The 25,853-nt window shown below is 39.1% G+C and overlaps 1 protein-coding gene across 1 annotated transcript in view; it reads right to left on the bottom strand.

The window, feature by feature from the left end:
- The window catches only part of ADGRD1 (adhesion G protein-coupled receptor D1), a 151,415-nt gene that overhangs the window by 30,108 nt on the left and 95,454 nt on the right, over nt 1-25,853 (bottom strand). Inside the window, exons 16-20 of the mRNA XM_086761376.1 lie at nt 21,426-21,529; nt 18,257-18,368; nt 12,266-12,419; nt 6,527-6,593; nt 5,431-5,497 (exon numbers count right to left, since the gene is read on the bottom strand). Coding sequence (XP_086617502.1) covers nt 5,431-5,497; nt 6,527-6,593; nt 12,266-12,419; nt 18,257-18,368; nt 21,426-21,529 — 504 coding nt within the window. The remainder of the gene's footprint in view (nt 1-5,430; nt 5,498-6,526; nt 6,594-12,265; nt 12,420-18,256; nt 18,369-21,425; nt 21,530-25,853) is intronic.

Here is a 25,853-nt window from a genome sequence, read left to right as displayed (position 1 = left end):
AAAGCATGGAGGTATTTCCACTGCCCTGATAATAGAAAACCAAAATACAGTCACTGAATTGTTCCTCCAGTGATTTTTTTTTGGCATCTGATGTAAATACTTTGCCAATTATTTGAATAGGAGAATGCTTAGTTGACAAAACACTCATTTTTCTTTAATCTATATCAGAATGTTTGAATTAGGAGAATAAACATTTAGATAAGGGATCTGTATATAGTTCCTATTTTTCACTTTTCTGAAAGGCCAGATTACCTGACAGTTGCAGTTATTTTGCCTTTAAATTACACAGGAACTTAGAATAATTTTGCTTGCAAGTACTGGCCACACTCTACTTTTCAAAAAACAATATAGCTAATAACATTAGCACTTATTTCCTAAATCACAGCACTCCTTTCAAGACAGCTTGTCCAACCACAGGCAAGTCTCTGTGAAATCAGCAGGAGCTCCCAGTTCCCATCATTGCAGTCTTGATCCAAAGCCCACCAGAGCCCATGGAAAGATCCCAATGACATCAGGGAGCTCTGGCTCACTCTACTGACAACTTCATCTGACTGAAAATTGTCAGATCAGGAAGAGAGTTAAATGAGTAAAAAGGCCCTCTTTCAGTATCTTTTCTCATCAAAAATTTGTCAGACCAGACACAGTGAGACAAATTCTTTCCCTCACTTAGTTGTTTTTTTTTTTTTTTTCAGGGTTTCACCTAGATTTCCTCCAAGTCTCACGAGATTTTTGTTTAGTGCAGAGCAGAAATCCCATGTGTAAAACCCTCTGATGTGGTGTGTTGCATCCTAGCCAAGAAAAGGCTTGGCAGCACAGAGGAACTTAAAAAAAAAAAAAAAGGGTAAAACATATTGCCTTAATTAAATCCATTGACCAGCTTTCCTTTAAAACCACAAACTATTTCAGGCTCCACTTCAGTTTTGGGCAATGGTACAGGGAGTTAGAACTGACTCTTCCAATCCGAGGTTTGACATACTTTCTCACGGTGCAAGTTAATTTGATCATGACACCATTAGTAGCACACCAATGCTGCAAGGTGCTGCAGCTGCAGCCCATTGCTAGGTCACATCAGAAATCATTACTGGGTATTATGCGTTTCCAACCACAGCTAGTCGATTAAATTAGATCAAAATTGAAATCTGGGAGAATGATTTTGGAAAGCCCCATTCTACTCTGAGCTATCCCAGAGCAACTACAGATGGAACACACTGAATTGAGTTATTTTAGACTTCTATGCACATGACTTCATATTAATGCATGTAGTATCACACCAGTCGGAGCTGAATATCACAGCAAAACTTTGAGGTTGGAAAGGAAATACACAAGAAAACAAATAATAAATAAAAGTTGTAACAAATCCCTAACTTCTACTCTTTCCTAATATTAATCCTTAATTTTTCACTTCTTACTATCTGTCCTCTTGTTTAAAAAAAATATTGTATGCTTTCCTGTCGGCTAAGTAAGAAGAAATTTAATTTTAAAATAATGAAGGAATTATATTTTTAAAAAGTAAAAGTGCTCATAACTGAGCACTAATAAGAAAAAAATGAGAAGTTTAGCAGCTGTGGTCTGTTCATTTGCGCTCTAATCCACCACAGCACTTAAGTATGTACTTGATTTCAGTTACTCTGAGGAATCTTAGTGTTTCAGAGCCTTTAAACACTATGGGTCCAATTCTGCCACCTTTTTCCATGATGAGTGATGTCTAATAAGGGACACAAATTGTCACTTTTCAATCAGTGGGCTTACTTGCAGAGTAAGATACTATTCAACATATGAAAATGATCCTAATTTTGCACTGGTACGTAAAGGTGTGAATAAATAACATGAGGCAACAGAACAGAATCATGTATGATCAGCGGGCATAAAGGAGAGGATATTGTTTCATATACAGAATATTTGTGAGAAGTACCAACTTGAAGACAGTGATGGCAATCTCAGCTTGGGACCCAAGTTCCGTGGAGCCCCATCTGAAGACTCCAGTTACAAAGCTGATGTCCCCACAGCAGAGAACTGTTACCAATATGCTAATAAAAATAATTTAGGTCCTTAAAAATGCTGTTTATCAGAAAGACCTGTAAAAAACCACGAGGAAAATAACTACTTACAGGAAAAACACAGAAAGGACTTGCCACTACAGCCCAATATCTCCCCCGCAATGGATTGTTCACTGTCTGCAGCACACCCACCGCTCTGTGTACACAGATGATTTCTGTAGAATTTCTTTAATTCTGCCATGTCTATGGAAACATACCAAGGCAGCAGATGGTTGATAACAAACAAAACCTTCTGCCAGAAGTTTTAATGTCTTGTTCCAGAAATTCAGGTGCTTTGTCAAGTTTTTTTTTCCTTTGAAGGCATGTCCCAGGCCCGCTTTGGCTGAGATTATAGTTTGGTTTTCAAATTAATTGCAACAACTCTTTTGCAAAGCTGCCTTAAGTGGATGCTATAGAGGCTTGAGTGTTGTGGTTTGGGAAGTGGAGGAGAGCGATCTTTAAAGCTTAAAGAGCAACCTTAACAGGTTGCCCAGAGAGGTGGTGGATGCCCCATCCCTGAAAACATTCAAGGCCAGGCTGGATGAGGCTCTGAGCAACCTGATCTGGTTGAGATGTCTCTGCTTCTTGCAGGGGGTTTGGACTAGATGACCTTTAAAGGTCTCTTCCAACCCTAACCATTCTATGAGTAAGATGCAGGTAAGAAGCCAAAGACCTACACATAGAAGGAACAATTTCTTTCATCACATCCCTTGACTCAAATCCCAGTGAAAAAGCACTTTGGGTATGGGAATCCCTATAGCGCTGGGAGGTTCTGTGAGTTACACCCTAGAAAAGTATGTGTGAGTACTTTCTTCCCAGTCACACTCCCACCACATCATTGTGTTTTAAGGCTCCATGATGTCTATATGGCCTGTTGGGCTGTGGCAGGACAAAAGCAAACCATGTCTGCCTAGTCTCTAGAGAGTGGGATTTGAAAAGAGCAGTCTCTGTTTTCTTGGCAGAGGGAAACTGTGAATGGAAGTAGTTAAAAACTGCTTTCTGAGATGTATTTTCAGAGCTAAACACTAGTTCATGCAACTAGTGGCTCATTTGTTATTTAAAGAGCACAGGCACGCATAAAATAGTGTTTAGCCTTGTTATTTCCCTATAGGTACTAACACATTTTTCAGCTAGCATATCCAATGCCCAGGGAGAATAATTTGTCAGCTAGCTTGCTGCTATTTTGGGCAGAGCTGGGTTTAGACTATTAACAAATTGCGCTACGTAGATCAACCTTGTGAGATCATTTTTCCTCTTTCTCAATATATTTGTATCCCTATAAGAATATAACTTGAACTGCACAAATATATCATAAGTGAGAGCCAGACAGTTAAACCCTTACTTTGATAGCAAGCTGCTACGCACGCAAATTATTGAAGGCTGTGCTCACTCAGGTGAGTAAACACTTCACTATCCAGCATGTTTTGATTAATATCATCTTTGGACAGCAGCTGGGAAAGATTTGATTTTACTGGTTGCATCTCATTTCCTCCTTTGCTGCTGAACAATGGCAGATAGCAAGTGCTAATGTGAGGAGACATTAGAATATTAAATTATTTCAATTGCTCTCCAGTCATTAATATCTATATATCTTAGAATATAAACTCACAGACAGAAGGCCCAAGGTACAGGCCAACAAGAAGTTAAGTTTGTTGGAACAAAGTCCAGAGCTATTCAGCCAGCTCTAATTCAGTGACCAGCATTTCTTATTTATTTATATATGCTTTCACTTAGGTAAAATAAATTCTGCCCTTACTGCACAGGGATTTTCCAGTGCTGCCATTAATAATTTGAGTAAAATGCTAACATGAAGCAACTTCTGCCACATCAATATAGCAACTGTTTTCATTGTTTTCTTAATATGTGTTTGTATAGCCTAGTTTTTCAGAGGCTGTATCTTGGGTGGACAATGCTGGACTAGTCTGGGCTGGGCTGCCTAGAAAAGGTGCTGATTTCACTGTCTCCCAGGCGAACACTAGGATGTCCACTCAGCTGCAGTGTAAAATTGATTGTGATGGAAAAGGTCAGCCAAGGAGCCACCTCTGCTTGCCAAATAGTTCTGGAGGTACGCAATGGTGAACAGCAGTGGTCTATCTGTACAGCTTTCCTTCCTTCCCTTGGCTTGTGAGCAGGATTTGGGGGGTTTTCTGTGCAACGAAACTTGGCCAAGTTTCTTTGAGCTTTCCACGGAAGCCATACCTTTCTTAGGGAAGCACAAGGTACAGTCAGTGGCTCCTTTTGAAGCTCCTCCATGCAGGCAGTCTGGATCTTATTTTACCTGACCTTCCTAAAACACCACAGCAGGCACAGACTCTGGTCTAGATTTGGGCTCATGCCTTTGAAATCTAAGTAAAGCTTTAAAGGCAACCTGATTTCACTAATCGGTGAGAGTCTATTCCACGTTTATACTGTCACTCTGACATTATAACCTGCAGCAAAAATCAGAGGTAACCTGATCAATTAAAGTATTGGAAACAGTACTGAAGATGAATAATCTTCCACTTAATCCCTGCAAACACCCCTGACTCCTCAAGTAATCATTGTGATTAAACCACAACTCACTGCAATTTAATGTGTGGGCATAATTAAACTGCTGTAGAGCATTCATGTATCAGCATCAGAGCCATGAACCTACACCGTCCCCTGGAAACATGATGTTCATTAGAGCTGGCAGAGGCGTTGGCGGCAGCCACCTGAACCCAGCAAACTGCCTTGATCAGCCAAACTGCCACACCAGACATTGAATTCCAAAACCAGAGGAACAGCACAAATTCCTCATCGCTGTAAGAAGGCAGGTGCAGCTTCTTACCTTCCCCAGAACCCACCCAAAGACTGACAGCTCATACCGCTGTTTTAACGCATTCCTGCTAGCTGCTGACTCGCTGAAAACTCTGCCGACCATCATCCTCACTGAGGGCACTCAGCTTTACTGGAAAAAGTGAGGTCTCTAAAAGCAAAAGCTTCAAATATCAGCGGGGTGGAATCAGCCTTTCGGCTTTTACTGGTGTATATGAGACACAAACCACAGAGTTTGTTCTTTTGGAGGATCTTTCTGAGAATTATTAACACTCCCAAGATTATTCGATTCTATGCAGTTATTAGTGGCCTCAACAGGGGCTAAACAGGCTAAGAGAGAGCTCTCCAGGTATTTTAAGTTATATTTTTGTCTTGGAAGAGTGAAATGAATGGTGTGAGAATTAATATGCATAAACTAATACACAACTGCGTAAACCACAAAAATCGTAGGAGAAACAAAATAATTCTGGACCATTCATCTCTGTCGTTCATTCAGTTTCACTGGCACAACGACGAAGGTCAGAGCTTCAGCTAGTTCTGCTGTGGGGCTGACACCAATGTGCAACAAGAAAAGAGCAGCAGCCGCGGGTTTACCTACCAGAATGACAAACAATGCCGGTGCTACAAAAGCCCAGATTGCTCCATCGTCCAGCGAAAGCCAGCAGCTGCAGAGAAAAATCAGAATGATTCTAGATGAAACTCACGGTCATTTAATTAGTAATGTTCTTAATTAAAAAAGAGACTGAAAGAGAGTGCAAAAAGACTGATGAATTTTTAAAGCAAGAGACATGATGGAGCATCAGTAAGAAGCTCCTTTTCCCCCCCGCACATGGGGGATCCGAGGCAGGATCTCATTTTGATTTGTATCTTGCAGAGACTCAGTGACAGCCCTCTGCCCCAGCGCGCCTTCAAATAGCATTAGGGGCGGAAAGATGGGAAGAAAGGAAAGGTTTTATTTGCTATTTGATGTTCTTGTACCCTGTATCACAGGCACTCATTTCAGTGCTGTGAGCACTGTCACTGTAGCAAGGGACAAACTGAAGGCCTCCCTGCCTTGCCTGGCTGGTGGTGAGACAGGGGCTAGGAAACGCTGTCAGCCTCACGATTCTGTCTTACAGCAGTGATGATACAAGCTAGTTTACCACACACAAAAAATAACTCTTGCTCCAAATCTTTTGCTTACATTATGGTAGAATTGAATGCTACAGCATTTTCTCAGATAACATTGCTGTTCTTTTTCCAAATTAGAAAGAAACTTAGTTTTCAAAATTGTTAACAATATCCTTTCTAAATCTTCAGATGTTTAACTGCAGTTTTCTTCAAAAGATGAAATATATTTAACGAAAGATTATTGTAATCTTGTTAGAAAGGTTCCATCTCATGCTTTACTCCGTGCTTGGGGTAAGCAGGGAGCTCACCATAGGAGGCTTTGTGCCTCTGCAGCAAAAGAGAAAAATAGGCAAAACATCTCAGGAGTGTTTTGTGCATCATCTCAGCAGTGAAAAGCAAGCTTGTAAAGACTTCCAGGTCTAAGAATACGCCTAAACAATAGTCGTGCTTTTGCAGGCTATGACCCCCACTCCTCAGCAGGATCAGTGACACAACTACCTCCCTGTTAACAGAGCTACGAGTTTTTCTCCCCATCAGATTTTTCATCCTTATTGCACCTGGAGTGAAGACATTTTCATACTCACTTGCCACTTTCTCCATAGCTGTCAAGGGATGATGTTGCAGAAACTACACAAATCACCAGCGGGAAGCCTGCAAAAAGGCAAAGTCAGTAGCAGTATCGGTAACAAAAGTACATTTTCCAGTAAGCCCTGCAAGTTCAGCTGAATTTCATATGGACAACAGAACAGCTCAGAGTCATTTTAGAGTTAAGTCTAACTCAACATCCTCCTGCAGCTGTGTAATACAACATGTTTTAGTCAATTAATGTCAGACAAACAAAATTACTTTTCAATAAAGCACTAATTTAACAGTTAAACTGTATTAGTGTTAATTTCACTGAGAATCATAGTCTTTTTTCAGGCTGGCTTTTGTTTATGCAATTTCTGTCTCTTGCTATTCAAGCAGTGATCTCTTGTGGAGCAATATCAGGCTTATTTTAACCACTCTCCCCCAAGTAAGTGCACCTTGTTCAAGAATTCAAAGCAATCTAGAAAGCAAAGCTGAGTTTCCAGAGGGGTGCGTGACGAGCAGGCGAGAGGACAGAAATGGTGACATTCGTTATCTAGAGCATCACACACAGCAGCAAGAGACAGTAATGAGGAGAGAGAAGCAAATTCAGATCCTACTCAGATGCCCAACTAAGACTTATTTTAACATAAATATGTCATAGCTCTACAAGATTTCCGTGTTTAAAGTAGGCTGTGTTTACAGATGGGTTTTGACAGTTCCAGTTTGCTGCATCCTGGGAGGTGGAGGAGTGCTTTATGGGATTACACAGGAATTACACAAAGGCAGACAATTATGGTCCTGCTGTCAGGGGGAGCTCCGCGTCTCTGGCCCCAGCACTGTGATATCCTCTTGTGCCACTTCAGCAGAGCTCTCCAAGCCAGGAGCTGGAGAGGAACTGAGGTTTTTCTTGCCAACAGTTTCTGAATATAGTAAAACCTCATCCCTTTACATATTAAATGATTGTCAGTTAATTCCTGTATGGTTTAATAAAATGAGAAGGTTTGGGATTTTATCATCTTAAGGAATTTAATAACCAGGTCCCAGACAGTATTATACATGATAGCTTAAAGTTTCAATTTTCTTTTAAACTCTTCAGATTTTCTGCTTGGGGCTTTACAAAATTCTCTAACAAGCAATTTCTGCTTAATCTTACCAATATCATCCCCATAAAATCCTGTAAAATTTTCCTGTAATGACAGAACTATAATTTTTGGAAGAAGTATTTTCATTCTGTAATGACTGTGGCTAGAAATACCTTATATTTATAAATAAGAAAGATACTCAGTAGTTAAGAAGCAGCATCTACAGGCATTGTTTAGGTCTTAGACTTTGAAATCCAATCTGCAGGATAGAGTTTAATATCTCATAAACTTGATTCTGCTCTCCCATGCTTGTCCAAATCAGAAATAACTCCTTAGAAGTAGTATTTGTGTAAGACCAAAGCAAAGGCAAGATTTTAGTTTGCTCTCACATTTGTCTATTTAAGAAAGGAAATTCCTACACACATTTGAACAAAACCAAGAATAATTACGTTCAACAGAGCAAATACACACAGACATAAGCCTAAGTGCTGAAACTCTGTCTGCCATAGGTATGTGAGCTACCTGGACTAAAGGTCCTACAGGTATGTCTACACATTCCCAATCACATCTTCGGTTGCTGAGTAGACATCCTTGATTTGCACTGTTTCTTGTCTAACACAAGTTGTCTTCCCATGGCAGGGACTTTGTTACAGAAGAAAAAAATACCTGTGCCCAACTAAATCACCTTTATACCTTTAGTCTGCCTTTTTTACCCAAGTCAAACGCTGGATATTCAAAGGATTTAGCATGGCTCTTTATCAATTTTAAATGGCAGTGAAGAAGAAAATTAAATACAGGGTTCCTTTGGAAGATAATAAAACTTACGCAGATGAAACATAGAGCAGTCATCTGCATAAAAAGAGCTGTTAAGTCAGTGAGAATAAAATGGTCTGCAGCCTATAGAGCAGTGTTTGTCTTTTCTTTGCATTAAGAAGATATCAGATGGATAACAGCAATGGAGGCAGAATCAAGGGTTTTTTTACAGTGGAATTGGAGTATTTCTCCTTTAAGAAACAACCATTCAATAAATTCCATAAAGGTTGAAAAAATATATTTGGCCAAAGGGGATCATAAGATTTTATCTGGACTGCAGAATTCATATGGATTATATATTATATGCAACAGTAAGTGTGATTGCTTAATCTTTTGTCAGTAATAATTACGTAAGACCTGTGAAGTTTACACCCATCATGGATATCGTTAATGTTGTGCTGTCACTGGTTATCATCCATGAAAGAATTATGGCTATGCTTTTTTACTGTATCTGAATGTTTTCTCAGCTAGTAAATGCTACAAATATGCTCACTAACCCTACTCAAATTGCCAAATTTATGATGCAATAGACAGCGTTTCTCAGAGCACAGTATCAGATGGAACTGTTCTAGCACACCTTTCTGGCAACTGATCTATAGAATTGCTGTCCTCTATGTCTCTGCAGTCCCAGAGCAATACAGCATCACATTCAAATGGGGTAAATCAACCCCACGGAGCCATGTGCTGCTGTAGGTCAAGTTCTCCAGGTCCCCAAGACAGCTAATTTAAAGCTGCCTCCCAAACACCATCAAAATATAGCTTGCAGTGCAAGCATAAACTCTTAATACTTGCCAGAGGAAGCCAAATAACACCATCTTTGCTCAGATGAAATTCTCCCTGAATTCAGCTCAAATACAGTCACTAGGGTGAAGTCTGAAATGAATGTCAGCTAGGTCCTCCTCTTCAGCATTAAACTTCACATCTACTCCATTTGCTTTATGTTTCTGAGGCACTAACAATAAATAAAATGGAAAATGCCTGTAAATCTGTAAGCTGTATTTTGAAAGCTTCTGTGCCTTCTATACATAGCAAAAAACCAGACAGGCTATAGAAACTCAGTGGCAGGCAATTCGAAGCAATTTTAGGACATTAATTCTAAAAGGCTAAATATGTCTTTTATTGAGAAAGATGAAGCATTAGACACAAATCAAAGTACTTTTCCTTCCAATACTGAAAAGATCTACTTTGCTTGATGGAGAAAAGTATACTCTCCCATTTGTTTTGTAGAAGTTAATTTTCTATGATTTTCTTTTTATTCTGCTGCGTTGTATCGTATCTATGCAGAAGTCTGGGACTATATCAAGCAACAGCAAATAAAGAAATGTAGATCTTTTGACAGCTCAGAACAAAATCTTCATTCTAAGGCAGTTTCTAAAGGAAAGGAAATTGTCTGAAATAGGAAAACATGTTAAGGTCAAAGTGCCACAGCAAAATCACCAGTATCACAAACTCCATCATCAACATCCTACAAATGGGTGAGTGGGAAAAGTTTTGCTACAATACTCTGTGTGTGTTATGCTGAATCACCAAGGCAACAAAGTTTTTTTTTTTTCCCCCAATCAATCTCAAGGTAGTTTTAAAGGTAGGATATTATCACCTTCCTCAAATTACTCTTCTTTCGAATTCCTGACAACTGCAGTCTTTGAGGTAATTTTAGCACCCTTGGGACTAAAGATAATGCACAGGAACTTCAATCAGCTCTGCACATTTGGTATCCTGTCTGTCTGATTACTGCTGAATTCATTTTACAGCAGATCTCTCAGAAATTTCAACAGATGTTAGGAGATCAGTGATACTCAGTTTAGAGTTCCTCATCCCTGCCTTCTTTCATTGCCTCATACCCTCCAAAGCATTACTCAAAATACCACTGAAGAGACTTTTTGGCAACCACATTTAACATCCCATTGGATTACGTACCAACAAACTATGCACTCATTGTCCTAATTACTACTAATGGAGTGGTAGTAATCATATTGCAATAAAATGAGGCAAAACGCAACATTTAGTACTAGTCATATTGCAGTCAGATGCCATGTTATCCTTGCACCTTCTAAGACACTTTGTATATCACTGCTATTTTAAAATAAATAAATCTTACACAAAATGCCAGGAAAAAAAAAAGTTAAAGGTGCATTGCGGCACATATAAATTGTCCATTTATTTTCATAAGGTAATTAATAATTGATTGTAAATTTAGTTAATCAAAACATCTGTTATAAGCAAATACTCCAGTGAATTAAATTCCAGTTCTTATTATTTTATTAACTGTTGTGGCTTTTTACATAATATTTCTGAAGAACAAAGAGTTCTCAGGGGCTTATGAGAACATTTTCCTTGGTCTTATTCACTTGGATTTGTATTCCATGAGCTCTGGACTAAGTAAACCAACAAGAAACCTCTCTGACATCAGCAGGTTTCTCTACATATAGCACTGAATCTAGAAGAATCTACAAATCTCCAATGTCTTCAACCCTTAGCCTGATTAGGTTCTCTTTTGGCTCTATGCACATGAAAAATATTAATTACCCCACTTAGCCTGTTTTGAGTAGTGGTTTTGGAAAAAAAAAAAAAAAGAAAGGAAATAGTGTACAGAACTCTACAAAAAAAAACTCAGCAAAACAGCTTTCAAATGTTTTTAGCAACTGAAGCTTTAAGGTGCATACTGTTGGCATGCAAATTGGCCATTCCTGAAGAAAAAAAAAATATCTTCCAGGATAAGGAAACATATATGTAATACTCTTGAACCTGTCACAGAGAAACAACGAGAGCAAAGAAAAAAAGCTTCTAACCAAACTGCAGTTTGTCCCCTCTATCTAGCAGATACCATGTTCACCAAAGGACTGTATCAAATGGCCCTTAGACAGAACTACTAAGAAGAAGATTTTAAAATGAAAGAGGAATGATGCACAGAATAAAAAGGCTATATTAACAAAAAGACAAGTAGGCAGCTGTTGAAAAAAAATATATATATATGTGAATAGCCTCACTATCACCCAGATCCGCATGGTGCCAAGAGGTATTAAATATCCCAATTACGACTGCAGTAGGTCTGTATTACTGGTATAATTGGTTTTCATTAAGCTTCCAAATTAAATCGCAGGGGGAAAGATAATGTATGTTTTAACATATTTTGTAGTTATCTGTAATTACATAGATATTCCTTTACTATCTTTTTGTATCTCTGCTTTTGACTCAATGTATGAGGTTTTCTTCTCCTTCTGCATGTGGAGGTTTGTCAAGCATCATTGCTGTACTTCCAGGACATTGAAAGCAAGCTAGCTTTCATCTGCTGTGAAGAGTCTGGAACAAAATATTCAGTTTCTAGTCCTCAATATATACACAGATTATGCTTCCATTACTGTATTTTATATTATTTTTAAAGCTGTGAATTGTTATTTCTGAGATTCCTGTGTCACAGGACTGGTGGTTTTTTTATTCTTAATAATAATACTGAGGTTCCATGCAGCCTTTTTCACCTGTGGATTTCAAGGTACAAAATTCATGAAGTCTTGTGATACTCCTGTGCTACTGCGCCAATTTTTTATGTACAGATTGCGAGTACACACAGAATAAGCCAGTGTTGTAACCAAAAAAAGAACATACCAGTGCAGTGAGACCTCACTCCCACACTCCTGCTATTGATTTTGTAATTAAGGATCTGATCTGTCCTAGTGAAGTCATGGAATTCGCTGCAGTGGGATTAGGTTTAAGGACTACACATTTTAAAGTCTGATTACAGACCAAAAAAACATGCATTTCCTTATCCAACAGACCTACTAGCAGCAAGGCAAACTTTGATAAGACAGCAATTTTACATACGCTTCTGAGACTTAAAGCAAACACCTATTACGTACTTACCCCATCCAATTCCATAATAATATAAGTGCTTGCTCTCTTCTGACCCAAATACTTTGATCACCATACTGTAAAGATGAAATCCTTCCACCAGCATCCATGCAAAAGCACTCAGGAAAAAAAAATGAAGGAGAATAGCCAAGATCTTGCAAGGCATCTAAATTAAGAAAAAAAAAATAATACATTACTCCTTTCTGATGCAGTGATATTGATTTTCCTTTTTTTTTTTTTTTTTAATTTCTGTATCCATTTACACCCTAAACGCTTACTCACTGGAGTAAAACATTCTTAAAGCACAAAGCACTAGCAAAATTCATTTTTCTGCAGCATTTTCAGATATCTTCAGTGTAACAAATCCTCCCACCTTTTCACAAAAAAAAAAAACAAAACAAAAAACATTGCCAAACGTGATGTGGAAATCCAAACTGATCATTTGTTTATGCATAAGCAGTACTCCTACCAAAGTCTACAAAATAGTTAAGGATTCAAAACTGAAGGCCTGACAGCCTGTTGCTGAGCCTGTGTGAAATACAGGAGAGTGAAAGAAGTGGTGGTATAGGCACTGTCCTGTATCCTGCTCCCTGTTCAGTGATTTTAGAAAAAAACACTATGGTTCATGCCTTATTTTTGATGAAGAACTAGTAGAAACTCAGTGGATCAATTAAGCTTGAGTGAAACACAGAAATTTTAAAATAAAGTAGCATGTTGAACCTGCTCTTCAGTTACACTTCACCATGTGGCTTTCCTACTTTGCTGTTCTTCATATTAAAAAATAGGATAACACACAAATTAAATCATATTATATTCTAGTGTCTGTCTGCCCTAGTTAGAAATTCTGTAAAAGTCCCATATGCTCCTCCATCAGCAATACTAACACAGACATTTCAAAAAATTATCACAAGCTGTCGTTGGCTCTTGGGTCCTAATTACTCTACGATGGACACGTAGTTTGCCTGCCTGTTTGAATTCTCAGTTTCTCATAGTCTGATGTATGAACCTGCTGTATATGAAGACAAGAATACTTCACAAGAACACATCGAGTGTTTAAGGCAAAGAACTGAAAGTCTTCTCCATAAGGAGTTTACAGCCAGTTCGAATCCTCCTTGACAGCCCTTTATTCGCTCTGTGCTATCAAGATTCTGGAAACAGGAGCTAATACAAAAGTTTAAGCAACAGAAAAATACCATCTAGAAAGTGAGCCTGCCTGGTGTAAACTGGACTATCTGTTTCAATTTAAACTACAACATACCTTGAAATTAAATAAGTGTTGCCCCAGAAGAGAAAGGAATGCCACAGCAAAGGCAATGCAATGAGAAGTCAAAACAACCCCGAGTCCTGCTTACCCCTAGCTCACTGCCGCAGCCCACTGCGGGCTACAGGAAATCCAGTCCGGACTTAGGAGCTGGCTTTTCCTTAAAAGCTGTCACAGCTCTCACCAGTTGCTCCTGAAAAGATCTTTATATTTTTCTCTGACATGTCCTATCAGCCTACAGGAAAACCTAATCCTTTCTGCTTCCCTACTCTTCATGCATTCACACAGCACATTCTCCTTTCCCCACTAATTGCTTTTCGAGGATGTCTCATTACAAGTGGTTTTGCTCATCATACAGTAATTGAACAGCTGTGGCTGCCAATGATCTCACCACAAGATAACCTTGTTTGCTCTGCTTTCAGTTAAGGCACATTTTAAACACGCTCCTGGAATGAGTCCCAGCTATACCTCAGTTTTGCATCTTGTAGCATACTGACGATGGTCACTCTGCTCTGTAGTTATAACATCCCTGCTGTGACACCTACAGAATTTCAGAGGGGTTGCCTGCATGCAGTCCATGTAAATTGGAGGACTTTTCATTCCTTACCTGGACAAGTCACAGTAAAGTATCCAGGCAGGTGGAGTCTGTGCTGAGGAAGCATTACCAGTAGGAACCAGTTTGCTGTGGCAGTGGTCTTCAGATGTTAATCATTAGTTCCATTTGTTGCATTACCTTAGCCACCCTGTTCTGGCATTTTATTGTTTTTGTTGATGGTTCAGGATTTTGTACACTGATGAAAATTAAAATGTTGCGACTTGAGAGTATAATAAAAATTGAAGGTTTCCTGTACCTTCTCACTGTACTCAGCAAGGACATTCTAATGCAAATCCACTGTAACTATACATATTAAAAAGCAATAACCTTGGTTCTATTTCATGTAAGTGAGATCTGTAAGTGGATTTTGCAGTGTTTGGTGACATATAACTAAACCAGATTTGCTTATTGACAAAAACTGTAAACACCTTTCCAGTTAACTTTGTCATAAGGCTATGAAACCCATTTTAATGCCTTTTGATTTCTACTAGAAGATTAGTCCATGAAAATAAAAATGCAACATAAAGCTGACTTAGAAGCTAGCTCTATCAAATGGATATTTTCCAATTTTTGAGTAGCCATACAATATGAATCACAAAACAGCTGAAAAATAAAACACAGTGATGTCGCAGGAGGCTGCTCGGTATACAATCTTGTATAATAATGAGTTGCAGATTTTTACATAAAATCCATAACAAAGTTGTTACTCATTCTGTATTTGTGCTTTAATTATTACTTTGGAGATACTCTTAAGTGACAGAATTGCCTTCTTGAAAAAGGCATTGAAAAGCTGAGACTTTACATATTAAAAACAAGTAGGTGTCCCTTGCTATATCATATGATGCACACTACTTTTGGTAGGATACATGTGAAAAGACAGATCTCATGACTGGTACTCTTACAGCTGACTACTTATGAGTCTGTGAAAACAGAAAAATCAGTCCAGCTAGTAGCGAGGCCTATCATGTTACAGTTGTTGAGAAAGTAAAGCAGACTCTTAGAAAGGCTGCTTAGAAAATAATAGTCGTCTTATAGAAAGACTGAGGACAGTCTTCAAAAAGACAGGTAAATTTGCATATATTTTTAAAATTCAACTTATAACAGTGTTTTCAATTTAAGTGGCAATCTTACTGCATTACACAGAACCCTCTAAAAATGTCCTTCCCCACAATCTATATGCTGCTTTGATACACAGCCTTGAATCTCTGCAGATACATGTATCATAAACAAAAGCAGCTCATCTCATCTCTATCTGGAAGTGTTTGAAGCAATGCCATGCAGGAGTACTGAGTGAGAAACAGCTCAATACACTGATGCAGAACTGCAAATAGGAGACACATTCAATTTTCCAGTTGTGCTGGAAAAACACAGTGCTGCCTAACACTCTGTACTGCCATTTTCATTTTCCTATGTCTAAACAATACTTCACTTTCTTCCACAAACATGCTTAGGTCTTTGGAAGGCTTTAGTAGCCTAAAGAAATGTTGATGGTTAATTATTTTAAACACACACTGCTGTTTGCGAGTCTGTTAAAAAAAATGTTGCTCTCTAGTCTATGGCAGAGAGTAAGTAACTAAGAGCAAATGCCTCTGAAGAAACAAATCCATCTATTGCTGCAAGTCAAAGGGAAGACATTAGACTGGCATGTGGACAGCAAAGAGATCTTAGGGACTTGGCAGCATGGGAAGAAAATGCTGTGTGCAAAGATATTTGCTTTCTCTAGAAGAAAGATATCCTAGTTTCAGGAATAATTGCCTCCCTGGAATATGCAATGATCATTTAGGACTACTGTTTTAGCACTACTGATGTTAGGTATCAGGGACCAGCTTTTAGAAGAAAAACTCCAAATCAAAAATATGGTTTTGGATGTATTAGAAAGATTAAAGTCCTATTAGTGGAAGTAGAGTTTTGTGGTTAAACATTACTTCCACTCCACAAAAGCAAAATTGCTGTAGTATAAACTGTCAATGATTAAATACTGTAATTACCACATGAATACTGTATAATATATCTGGAATCAAAACCTAAATATCCCTAGAGACGGAGATAGGAAAAGGATGGAGAATCTAAAGGCAGCCATGCCAGAAAGCGATGCCAGCTCAGGGCCTGTTTCTGCGATGCCATTCCCCATGGCAGTGTACTTAGTCAAGCAAACTGGTACCACTTGTCCTCTCAAGGAAGGGCACATGTTTCTTAGAGAAACAGATTAAGAAATTTACACTCTCTAGTGTAAATATTGCCTCCTTCTTTTGGTAAACTACAATTTAGCAGTTCAATTAAAGCAGTAATTAAAGGCATTAAAACTGATGTCAAAGCTAGTGAGAGCAGAGCATGCAGAAGGTAAGGAGGCGAGGTTAATAAAAGGATGAATCACAACACCTCTCGTACCAAAAGGTTAAAACAATAAAAATAAAAATGTAGCAGATAGTATGGACATCATGCTTTTCAGCTTTAAGATCTTTACAGTATTGTGCCCTACAACTATTGCTGTTACAGAGGAGACAGGGCTGAAATACCCATGGATTCTGTCAAAGCCTGTGGCATAAAACAGGTCTTGCTTTCTTTGTGCTACTGTTTCAATTAAACTAAAGTAAATTTTCAGTAGGTTTAAGAGAAATTAAAATAAGCACCTAGTAAACTGGAACTTAAGCCTATGTGAGCGTTTCACAAGCTTAGCTACATCTGCTTAACTAAACAAGAAAGATTTCTGTGTGCGGACAGGGCACATCATAAATGCAGGTGAACACTGGGACGCATCTCCTGCAAACACGGGCTCTACCTACATCCAGCTAAAAATAGGAAACACAACTAGTATTTCATAGTGTTTTAAAAGACTGGAGGTGCCACTGGCCTTAAAAGGTGTAAGGAGGCTTTTACACATTATCTGAAGTGATACAGTTGGATTGTCTGAAAATCTGGATTGGATGAAAAAGGAAAAACTGTGAGAATAAGACATCCTGTTACGCTGAGTGAATGCTTTATTGCTCTCAAGCCTATGTCTTTTCAGCAGAATTTTAGCTCTATACTTACTCAAAGAGGATTATTTTAATGCCTGGTTTCCAACGTCTTCAGTTTCAAGTTGTATCTTTCACTGCTCTCCGCTGTCTCCATTTAATATTCCTTCTAAACCATTCCCTACTATTTTCTCCCTTGCACATTATCTTACTCATTCAGGATCTACCTGAATGTTAAACAGAAAAGGAGTATGAACTGAGTTTCACAAAGTGCTTTTAGATCCTCAGGTAATAATAGCCCATATAAAACCAGACATTACTGTTATTTATAAACTTAACAGAAGTTCAAGAGATCCCATTTGAGCTGAATATAAATTTAAGTAGCTGTTGTACTGGTAAAACGAAGAGTGTGCAAATCTCATATTTGCTTGTACTGAGAATAAAAAGAATAAAAGATTTATAGAAACTGCTTTCTGCTTGTCAGCAACAGCTGGTCTCAAAGGTAGCCAAGTTTTGACCATTATAAAAATAGAGCACACTGGAAGGTTATTTTAAAATCAGATTTTGTTTCTGCTTTTTGCAGGTGGGACTTTCCATCAAGAGACCTTGTGTTACTTAAAATAGCATTTTTTTAAACACAAGAGGGGAAATAAATTGGATTTACCGGTGTATAATACTATCAACTTGGCATATTCATCTTAATCTAAGCCAGCTGTTTAGGATGCCAGTTTTAATGGTTTAGATCCTGGTACTCTGCATAAGGAACTCCCACCTGTAGTAGCAGATCCATAAAATCAATCTGTAATTTCAAGTTCCAATCTATGTGATTGAGCAGAAAAGGCCTATACATGTTTTCAATATAGAGAATGGATGAGAGGAAGCACAAGCCATGTCAGGCAGAAGTCAGCCATGCCGTTTGAATGTACAACTGAAGTGCACTCCATTACTGTGGTGAGTTTTCCATTTGGTGGGTGCATATCTCTTTCAGTTTTGCAAACATCCAGACATGGCTGGATACTATGATAACACCATTTGGATGCACAGAAGGCTTTATCCAGTGTTGTAGGATGTAATTTTTTGGCTAAGGCACATTAAAAATAGGAGATCTCACATGCAAGACACTTTCCTGCATGTGACGTTCATTCCATGGAGGTGCTTTGTGAAAAATACAGTCACTCTTTGTAAGCACTCACCGTTCCAGGGCTGAACTGAAAGCTGGTGAGAAGCAGGATCTGAGCCACCAAGACAGCAAAGGACAGATTGGCATGGATATGATAGCGCTGGTTGCGGATGGTGCTGACAGACCTGGCAGAAGACAAAAAGATACAGGAATAAAACAGTATTCCAAGAAGCAGGAATGTATTTATAACTTGTCAGCAAGCATTTTGATTTGTTTTGGGTCACTCCTTTTGGTGGGGTTATCATGATGCCTTTTGAGCCCTCCTTGACTTTACTATTATCAGTTTTTGAGCACAGGAACTACAGCTACTTATAGGCATGGGCAGCGTCTATCTTGACAGAGACCTGACCTTGACTACGTCACTTGAACTGCTCCCTCTTGGCTTTGCAAAAACTGGCTGGAAATCTGACAAGAACATACTTTCTTGGGAGTCTTCTGACCTCATGTTTCTGTTCTCATCCAGAAATAGGAAGTAGAAAACAAGCAAAACCTTTTATCTGAAATTTCAGGCCTTTCGCATAATTTTATTCTTCTCTTTAAAAAAAAAACAATAGTGCTAGTGACCACAGGTTTTCTATTTCAATCCATCCTGTCTGCCAGCTCCTACCGTCATCTTTAATAATTTCAGGAGACCTGGACCATTTGGCTATGTGAATAGCAGTCCTTCCTCTACACAACAGTACACACTCCCAGATTTTTGTTGTGTTGCGCTGGATTGTGATGACTTTTGCAACACATCATGCATGTCCCTGCAGCAGGGTGACACAGACTGGACAATGCAGATGCTGGCTTGCTGTCAGCCCCACTCTTCCAGCACTGTTGTAGCCAGTGCTCCATTAGAAGAGAGTGACAGAGGAGGCGACAAGAAGTATCGATGTCCTAAAAGTAATTCAAAGAGACAGGTTGTGCTGCCTGGTGCCAATGGCTTTCTAATAAGGAACTTCATGTAGTCACGAACTGGAGCATCGTTACCCAGAAGGCAATCAGGACTGCCCTTCTGGGAAGTGACCATCGTTGCCAGTACGAGGAGTAACAAAGAACGTGCCAGATTCCTCTCTATTTACCTCATGGTCATCTCACACTACATTGCAAAATTTCACTTCAGCTGTTTAATGAGGTCCTGCTCTCCAGTGAAAACCTAATCAAATTATTTTTAATTGGCAGTTTGAATGACCCTGTGTGTAGGTGGGGTGCTTAACCCTGTGACAGTCAGCTGGATCCAAGGTCTCTTTCCAAGTCTCCTGCTTGCCTCCAGTTTCTTTCTTCAGCCCCACTGCAGCAATACCATCTCCTTTTGCTCCTTTTTTCCTTTCCAACCACCATAACATTCTGGTTTGCACTCATATCAAAATGCAGCAGACCATTCCCCTTAACCTAAATACACCAACAGCACAATGTCAGATAGGCAGACATCGGATTTTGCCATGCGTTACACACTCAATAATAAATAATAGGGGGTTTGGAACAAACAAATATTGCAATCAATTTGCTGGGTGTTGTGGTTTCACCCCAGCCAGCAACTAAGTACCATGCAGCTGCTCACTCACCCTTCCCTCTCCCCACTGGAATGGGAAAGAGGGTCGTAAAGAAAGGAAAACTCCTGAGTTGAGATAAAGACAGTTTACTAAGACAGCAAAGGAAAATATAATTATAATAATAATAATAATATTAAAAAGGAACAAAACACAATCTCTCACTGCCCGATGACCCAATGACCAATACAGTCCAGCCTGAGCAGCGATCATGGAACAGAACCAAGAGCTATCACAGAATGATCCCAAGCAGTGATCTCAGTACTGCAATTTCCAGAAAAAGAGAGAGTTGCCCACTGGCTGATCCCCACTTACATACTGAGCATTACATTTATGGCATGGAATACTTCCTTTGGCCAGTTTGGTCAACTATGTTGGCTCTACCCTTCCTAGCTTCTTGCAGCTGCACACTAGGAAAACCTGTGAAGTTAGAAAAAACTCTTGATCTCTTAGCAACAACTGATAACATCAGTGTATTATCAACTTCTTCACATACCAAATCCCATACTAAATCCAAAACGCAGCAGCTAATGGGAAGAAAATTAGCTCCAGCCCAGCCAAAACCAGGACACTGGGTTTCAGCAAGTACTTTTTCCTAGAAACTGCCTCTTAACAGGATGTCCAAAAGACATGCTTAAGCATAGAAATAAAAAATTGAACTCCTGTGTAGGAAGAACATGTTTTAGTCTGTGAAAGGAGACAAGAATCCTATTCCTTGTTGTGCTCCCGATCTGCTGCACAACCTCAGACAAGTTACTTCACCCTTTGTCATGTTTTTTATTTTTTATTTGGACAGAAACCTCTACGAGAGCTTTCTCAGAAATGTTTGTATCAAGCGTAGCTGAGCCTCAAACTCAGTTGTCACTACTGGAACATAAACAGGCACAAGGACCCTAAGCGCCCTGTGACAGAAACCTTCCCTGTGCAGAGCCCTCAAAGGGGCTGCCGTGTTACAGGCAGGAGGCTGCAGAGATCCAGAGGATTTAAATGTAAGACTTGGAGTGAATTTCCCACTGCCTATAGTGTCCTTCTTCCTATTAAAGCAACATATTAGAAAACTAGTCTAACAGAGAATAGCAAGATACTTGAAAATAAATGTGGGCTGTATGATGTAATTGTGTACAAGCTGTATGAAACAAGTGAGGCAGCTAATGTTGACCGAGCCTTCCTTTCTGGGCACACTTTTATAAACACACTGCCTTACAGACAAGACAGCTGAAAAGCAGAAAGTACTGCTTGTACACTCCAAGAAATCCAAAGACATATGTACGGGTTAAGCGGGGGTGATCCTGCAGTCCTTGCTCATGTTGTACTGATTTAGAGCTCCAGACCAAACCCTCCTGCAGCTTCCTTGCAAGACTCCTGAACTACAACAAAACACGGAGAGTTTTTAAAAATCCAGAAATCCCTCATTGGATTGAAATAGCTCACTATATAAGGGCCACATAATTTCAGGAAATGAAAGTAATTTAGAAATAACCAACCAACTGTTACAAATACATGGGCAGAATCTAATTAAGGGAGGTTGTAGAATTCATAGCCTTTACTTTATCCCAAGCACCTGAAGGGATCCAAACCAGTGGCCTGAAATGCACTGCTTGGCTTTCTACGTGATAGCTGCTCAGCAGGTATTAAGTTAAAATTACTCACGACAATATAGCAAATGTGACCAGCGTGATCGTCAGGCAGAAGATGGACAGAGCGCAGCCAATGTAAGTGATGGAGGAGAGGGCCACCTGGTGTTCTCTTGTTAGCTGTACACAAAAAAAAAAAACAACAAACCAACAACAAAAAACCACAAACTAAATAAAAACTATTAATTGATTTATTACACTACAGAAACTCAGGTCAGCCCCCCTGCACACCGCGTTTCCTCCTCCATCCACCCATATACAAGCTGATGGTCACAACCATCTGCTGATATCATCTAACATGGAAAGTGAAGAGCCAATTCCAAACCCAGTCGCACAGCCAGGGCGTCCGCATGCCCAGGGCATTCTGGTTCCCTCTTTCATTTCATAAATCAGTATTTCCTCTGAATAAGTTACTTTCTCTGCCGCTGTGATATTGTCAAGGCTGAGATCAGAGCAGTTTATTTGGCTGCACAAACAATGTCAGCAATGGGATCCTTCACAGCTCAGAGCGCACTTCGCTAATGCTCTCACGCTGCAATAATTTACATCATTGTGCAAATACCAGAAGTGCTTCACAGCAGTGAGAGCTGACAACCACGATAACCCATAAATCACAGGCCATTTATAGCCCACTTGTTTTGTTTAATGTATCGTGTTTTCAGGGCCTGTTAAAGGAGCTGGACTGACATCTACAGAATGAAAAACCTCAGAAAAGACCTAACATGAGCAGCCAGAGCGTAAGCCTCTCAACTCAGCCTCTGTTTTTATCTACAGGCACCTTTTGTAGAAGTAATTCAATTTTCATGAACATTTAATCTGTCATTCCATAGTTAAAACCTGGATAGATTCAATGGGGGAGGGACAGTGTGTTTTAACCATTCACCCTAAATTAATCCGAAAGTATGCTTTAATTTTCCATGCAAGTTCTCATAAAAGAATGACAAAAAAGCCACACCCAACAAAGGGAGCCAGGCAGTATTAATATCTAATAAGTAGAACAGAGCTAGGCAGCAAAAAGTTTTCTCATCACAGAAGAATTTTCAGACATTTTTCCTGACTTGAATTTGGACAGAGTTGACATTTTAATAAACTGAACATTTGAAAAAAAATATGTGGGCAATCAAAAAGTTTTAATTTTGGTGCTTGAAATACTACGGTTTTACTTCAGCATCTAATCACTACAAATTAAATTCCTAGCCAAAAAACTCATTCAAAATATTTATTTGTTCTAAAAAATACTGAAAGGAACAATATACTTTCCAATTTTCTTACAGTAGCTCTATCTAATAAAAAATAATCCTTTCTCACAGTTTGGTATATTCTATTATTTTCCCCACAGAAAATAAAAATTCCCTCACAAAGTATTTGATTAGAGATTATCAAACTCGACCAGTTCTGTGAATAAACTTCCCACTAAAATTCCTTTTTAAGGAGAGAAATAACATATCATGCAGTTATGAAGAAAAAAATAATTTTAAATACAGACAAAAATGATATGTTGTATATGTACACTTTTCTTGTAATCATCTGCCAACAATACCAGCTCACGTGCAGTATGTTTTATAGCATAATAGACTGTGGCTCGCTCAGCAATCTGAGAGCTATTAAGTGATGCAGCAGCAGCACTGAAAGACAACTGTTGCTATGGTGTCACAGTTCCTAGGAAATATGATGCAGCTCTTCAGTATTTTCCTCTTTCAGCCAAAGACACATTTCTTTTCCCGGACTTGGACAGCATCAATTACTGAAACAAAAGAGTTCTGTGTGCTGGTCCAGCTTGAAAGGTCCCTATAATTTCTACAAAAGAGCTCCTATCGTCCCTCTTTCCCCAGAGAAGCCATGTATAGCCATGCTTCACAGATTATTCCCGAAATAGGAATAACTTGTGTGGTAAATTGTGCAGTTTAGAAGTGATTTCCTCATTAGAGATATTCATATCCAAAATGCATGGACCTTATTTCCTTGTTGCTCCAATACACATCCCTTTCTCTTGCTACAGGCAGCTTGCAGTTCTACAGAGGGAGGAGGGAAGCAGAGGAAGCTTTTCCAGCTTCAAGCCACTCTGAAATTGGTATTTCTCAGCAGTTCAAGGCTTTCTTTCACTCCTTTCACTCTCAACATCTGCAGCCAGAAAATATTCCCTACAGAGGTCAAAGCTGCTCAGCACTCATTGAGATTTACAGTGGTCTGTCACAGTGTTTGTGTTGGCAAAGGCAGGTAAGATCTGCAAAGGTAAGGTAACGCCTTACTGTCACATACAAGTACAGAGTACAGAAGATACAGGGATCCATCTAGTGGAAATGGGCAAAAATCAAAGCCTTTGGTTTTTCTTTCCATAATACATCCAAGATTAATTTCTATGGTAACTAACATGCCTCTAAGAAAGTCTTTCTCTGGGTTTTAGCTCAGTCTTCCTCTAGGAACCCCTGCAGGGCAAGACAAGACGCAAATCAAGTTCTCTCAGGTGGAGTCTGTATTACTTAGAAATGAAAAAGGAAAAAAAAAAATCTCTTATCAACAAAATGTAGAAGACTCATTCAAACCTAAAACCACCTACATAGGTCCCCAAACCTATGAACTGGAAATTGGTCTTGCTCTGGTAAACGCAATCAAAATCTGATGGTGCTTTAGAAATGACGCTCTGAAATCAATACACACATCGGGCTGGTAACAACTCTTTCAAAAGCAAAATCACTGTAGTTCACATTCTCCTGTTGCCTAGTGTGAGGGACAGAAAGCCTGTAGGTAGCTTTGAACCATTTCTTGTTTACAGCCCTCGATAGCTGTTCTCAAACTGAATTGTCATGTTGGAGAGGTGTGACAGAGCAATCCCTGTTTGCAGAGGCTCCAGATGGTGACACCAGCTCCTCTCTGTGGGTGATACGGATTGCAGGGGGAAGGACATAGCATGAAAAGAAGGCCTGCAATGATTTCCAGGGTGTGGCAGCACCTCATTTCTAAATACGTACATGGTGTGGGAGAGACGAGAACCTGTATTTAAAATATCAGGTCTCTGCTAACCTCTCACAACCCAGCTATTACAGCACAGCTGGATGTTCTCTCTCTGTATTCGTGTTGTAAGGCATAACAAGCATGCAGTTTTTCAGAAATACCTGGATTGTCAAAGCATTGTACATCCTCAATTAAGAATTTCCTCTAAATTCCAATGCTTTGATATGAGCTGATTTCATCTTACCTCAGCTTGTCTTTTTGAAAATTTTCAGACTTTGTACATGATGTGGCATATAAGACAGTAATTTGGGATGATCTTGTAGTCAGCACAAAAATGCTAATCAGGCTGTAATGCTATTAGTAAAGAAAATAGCATTTAAAAGTATCAAATAAAACATTGAGCAATCTGTGAAGTAGTCCCATGAGCCTGATTCTCACTCTCGTCCCAGTCTACATTAAATTAATCTTTTCTTCTAAAACATTTTGCTTCTTTGAGTTTATAAGGCCATTCCCATACGCTGAAGCAAGCTGAAAAACTAGGAAAAGAGCTCAGGCAGCCATGAGTGTTTGTAATCCTGAACACTAAAAGACAGATGTTTCTTAGTTTCAGCTTTAACAGTCAAACCAAAATAAAATTCCAGCCCTTTTAGTTTAGGCTGCAACACCCTTTACCTTGCAAGTGTCGCTAATAGCATGGACAGAGATGTGATGGTTTCAGTAGTTACATCCATCTGCAGTATTGTAGTCGATTGTATTACCCTCCTTCTCACTCATAAAAGAAGTTAGTGCATTGCTCAACGTTTTTATTTTGGAAACTCTCAGGGATGGCCTGAGAAATGATCCTGGAAACATACCAGTTCAGACTCCAAATATATATTTTTTCCTTTATGATGTTGTTAATAACCAGAAAATGAGTGACATCTAACTCCTCTGTTTAAAAATAACTCCACAAGAAGATGGAAATATATTATTATAATGGGATGCTACTTTTCATCTCTGGAGTATCTGGAAAAGGTCAGCTGAGGCTGAAAGACTTGTTCAGCAGGCTATACATGAAAAATTGTTTGATCTGTATTTAGAACAGAAAAACTACTTGTGTAACAATAATGAGCAACTATATATACAAAACAGCACAACAACTCATCAAGGAGCTAGATGGAATACATAAACACAAAATAGCAACTGGTCAGTTCAGAGCATCTGCCTGGGCAACACAGAGCTCTCTCTGCTCAGTGTCCCCTTCCAGATGTCCTCCTCTTCTGTGTGAAATTTACTCTCCTGTCCCTTTTTCTCGTTATTCACCTCTCAGATAGTTGACTGCACATTTTCTGCTTTGCAAAGGGGACACATTTGGCTTTCTGCAGAGGAAGGGACACTTTAGGGAAGTACTAATCTAAAATTTTCTTCTTTACATACTGCCAAATATCCCTCTGCCACTGCCTTCAGAGGCAACACATCAGACAAAGGGCTGAGTTAAAATACTTACAAGAAG

The sequence above is a fragment of the Chlamydotis macqueenii genome, chromosome 17, assembly GCF_036417535.1.
Source record: "Chlamydotis macqueenii isolate bChlMac1 chromosome 17, bChlMac1.mat, whole genome shotgun sequence".
NCBI classification, from domain to species: Eukaryota; Metazoa; Chordata; class Aves; order Otidiformes; family Otididae; genus Chlamydotis; species Chlamydotis macqueenii.
This window is presented reverse-complemented; position numbering and strand designations above follow the sequence as displayed.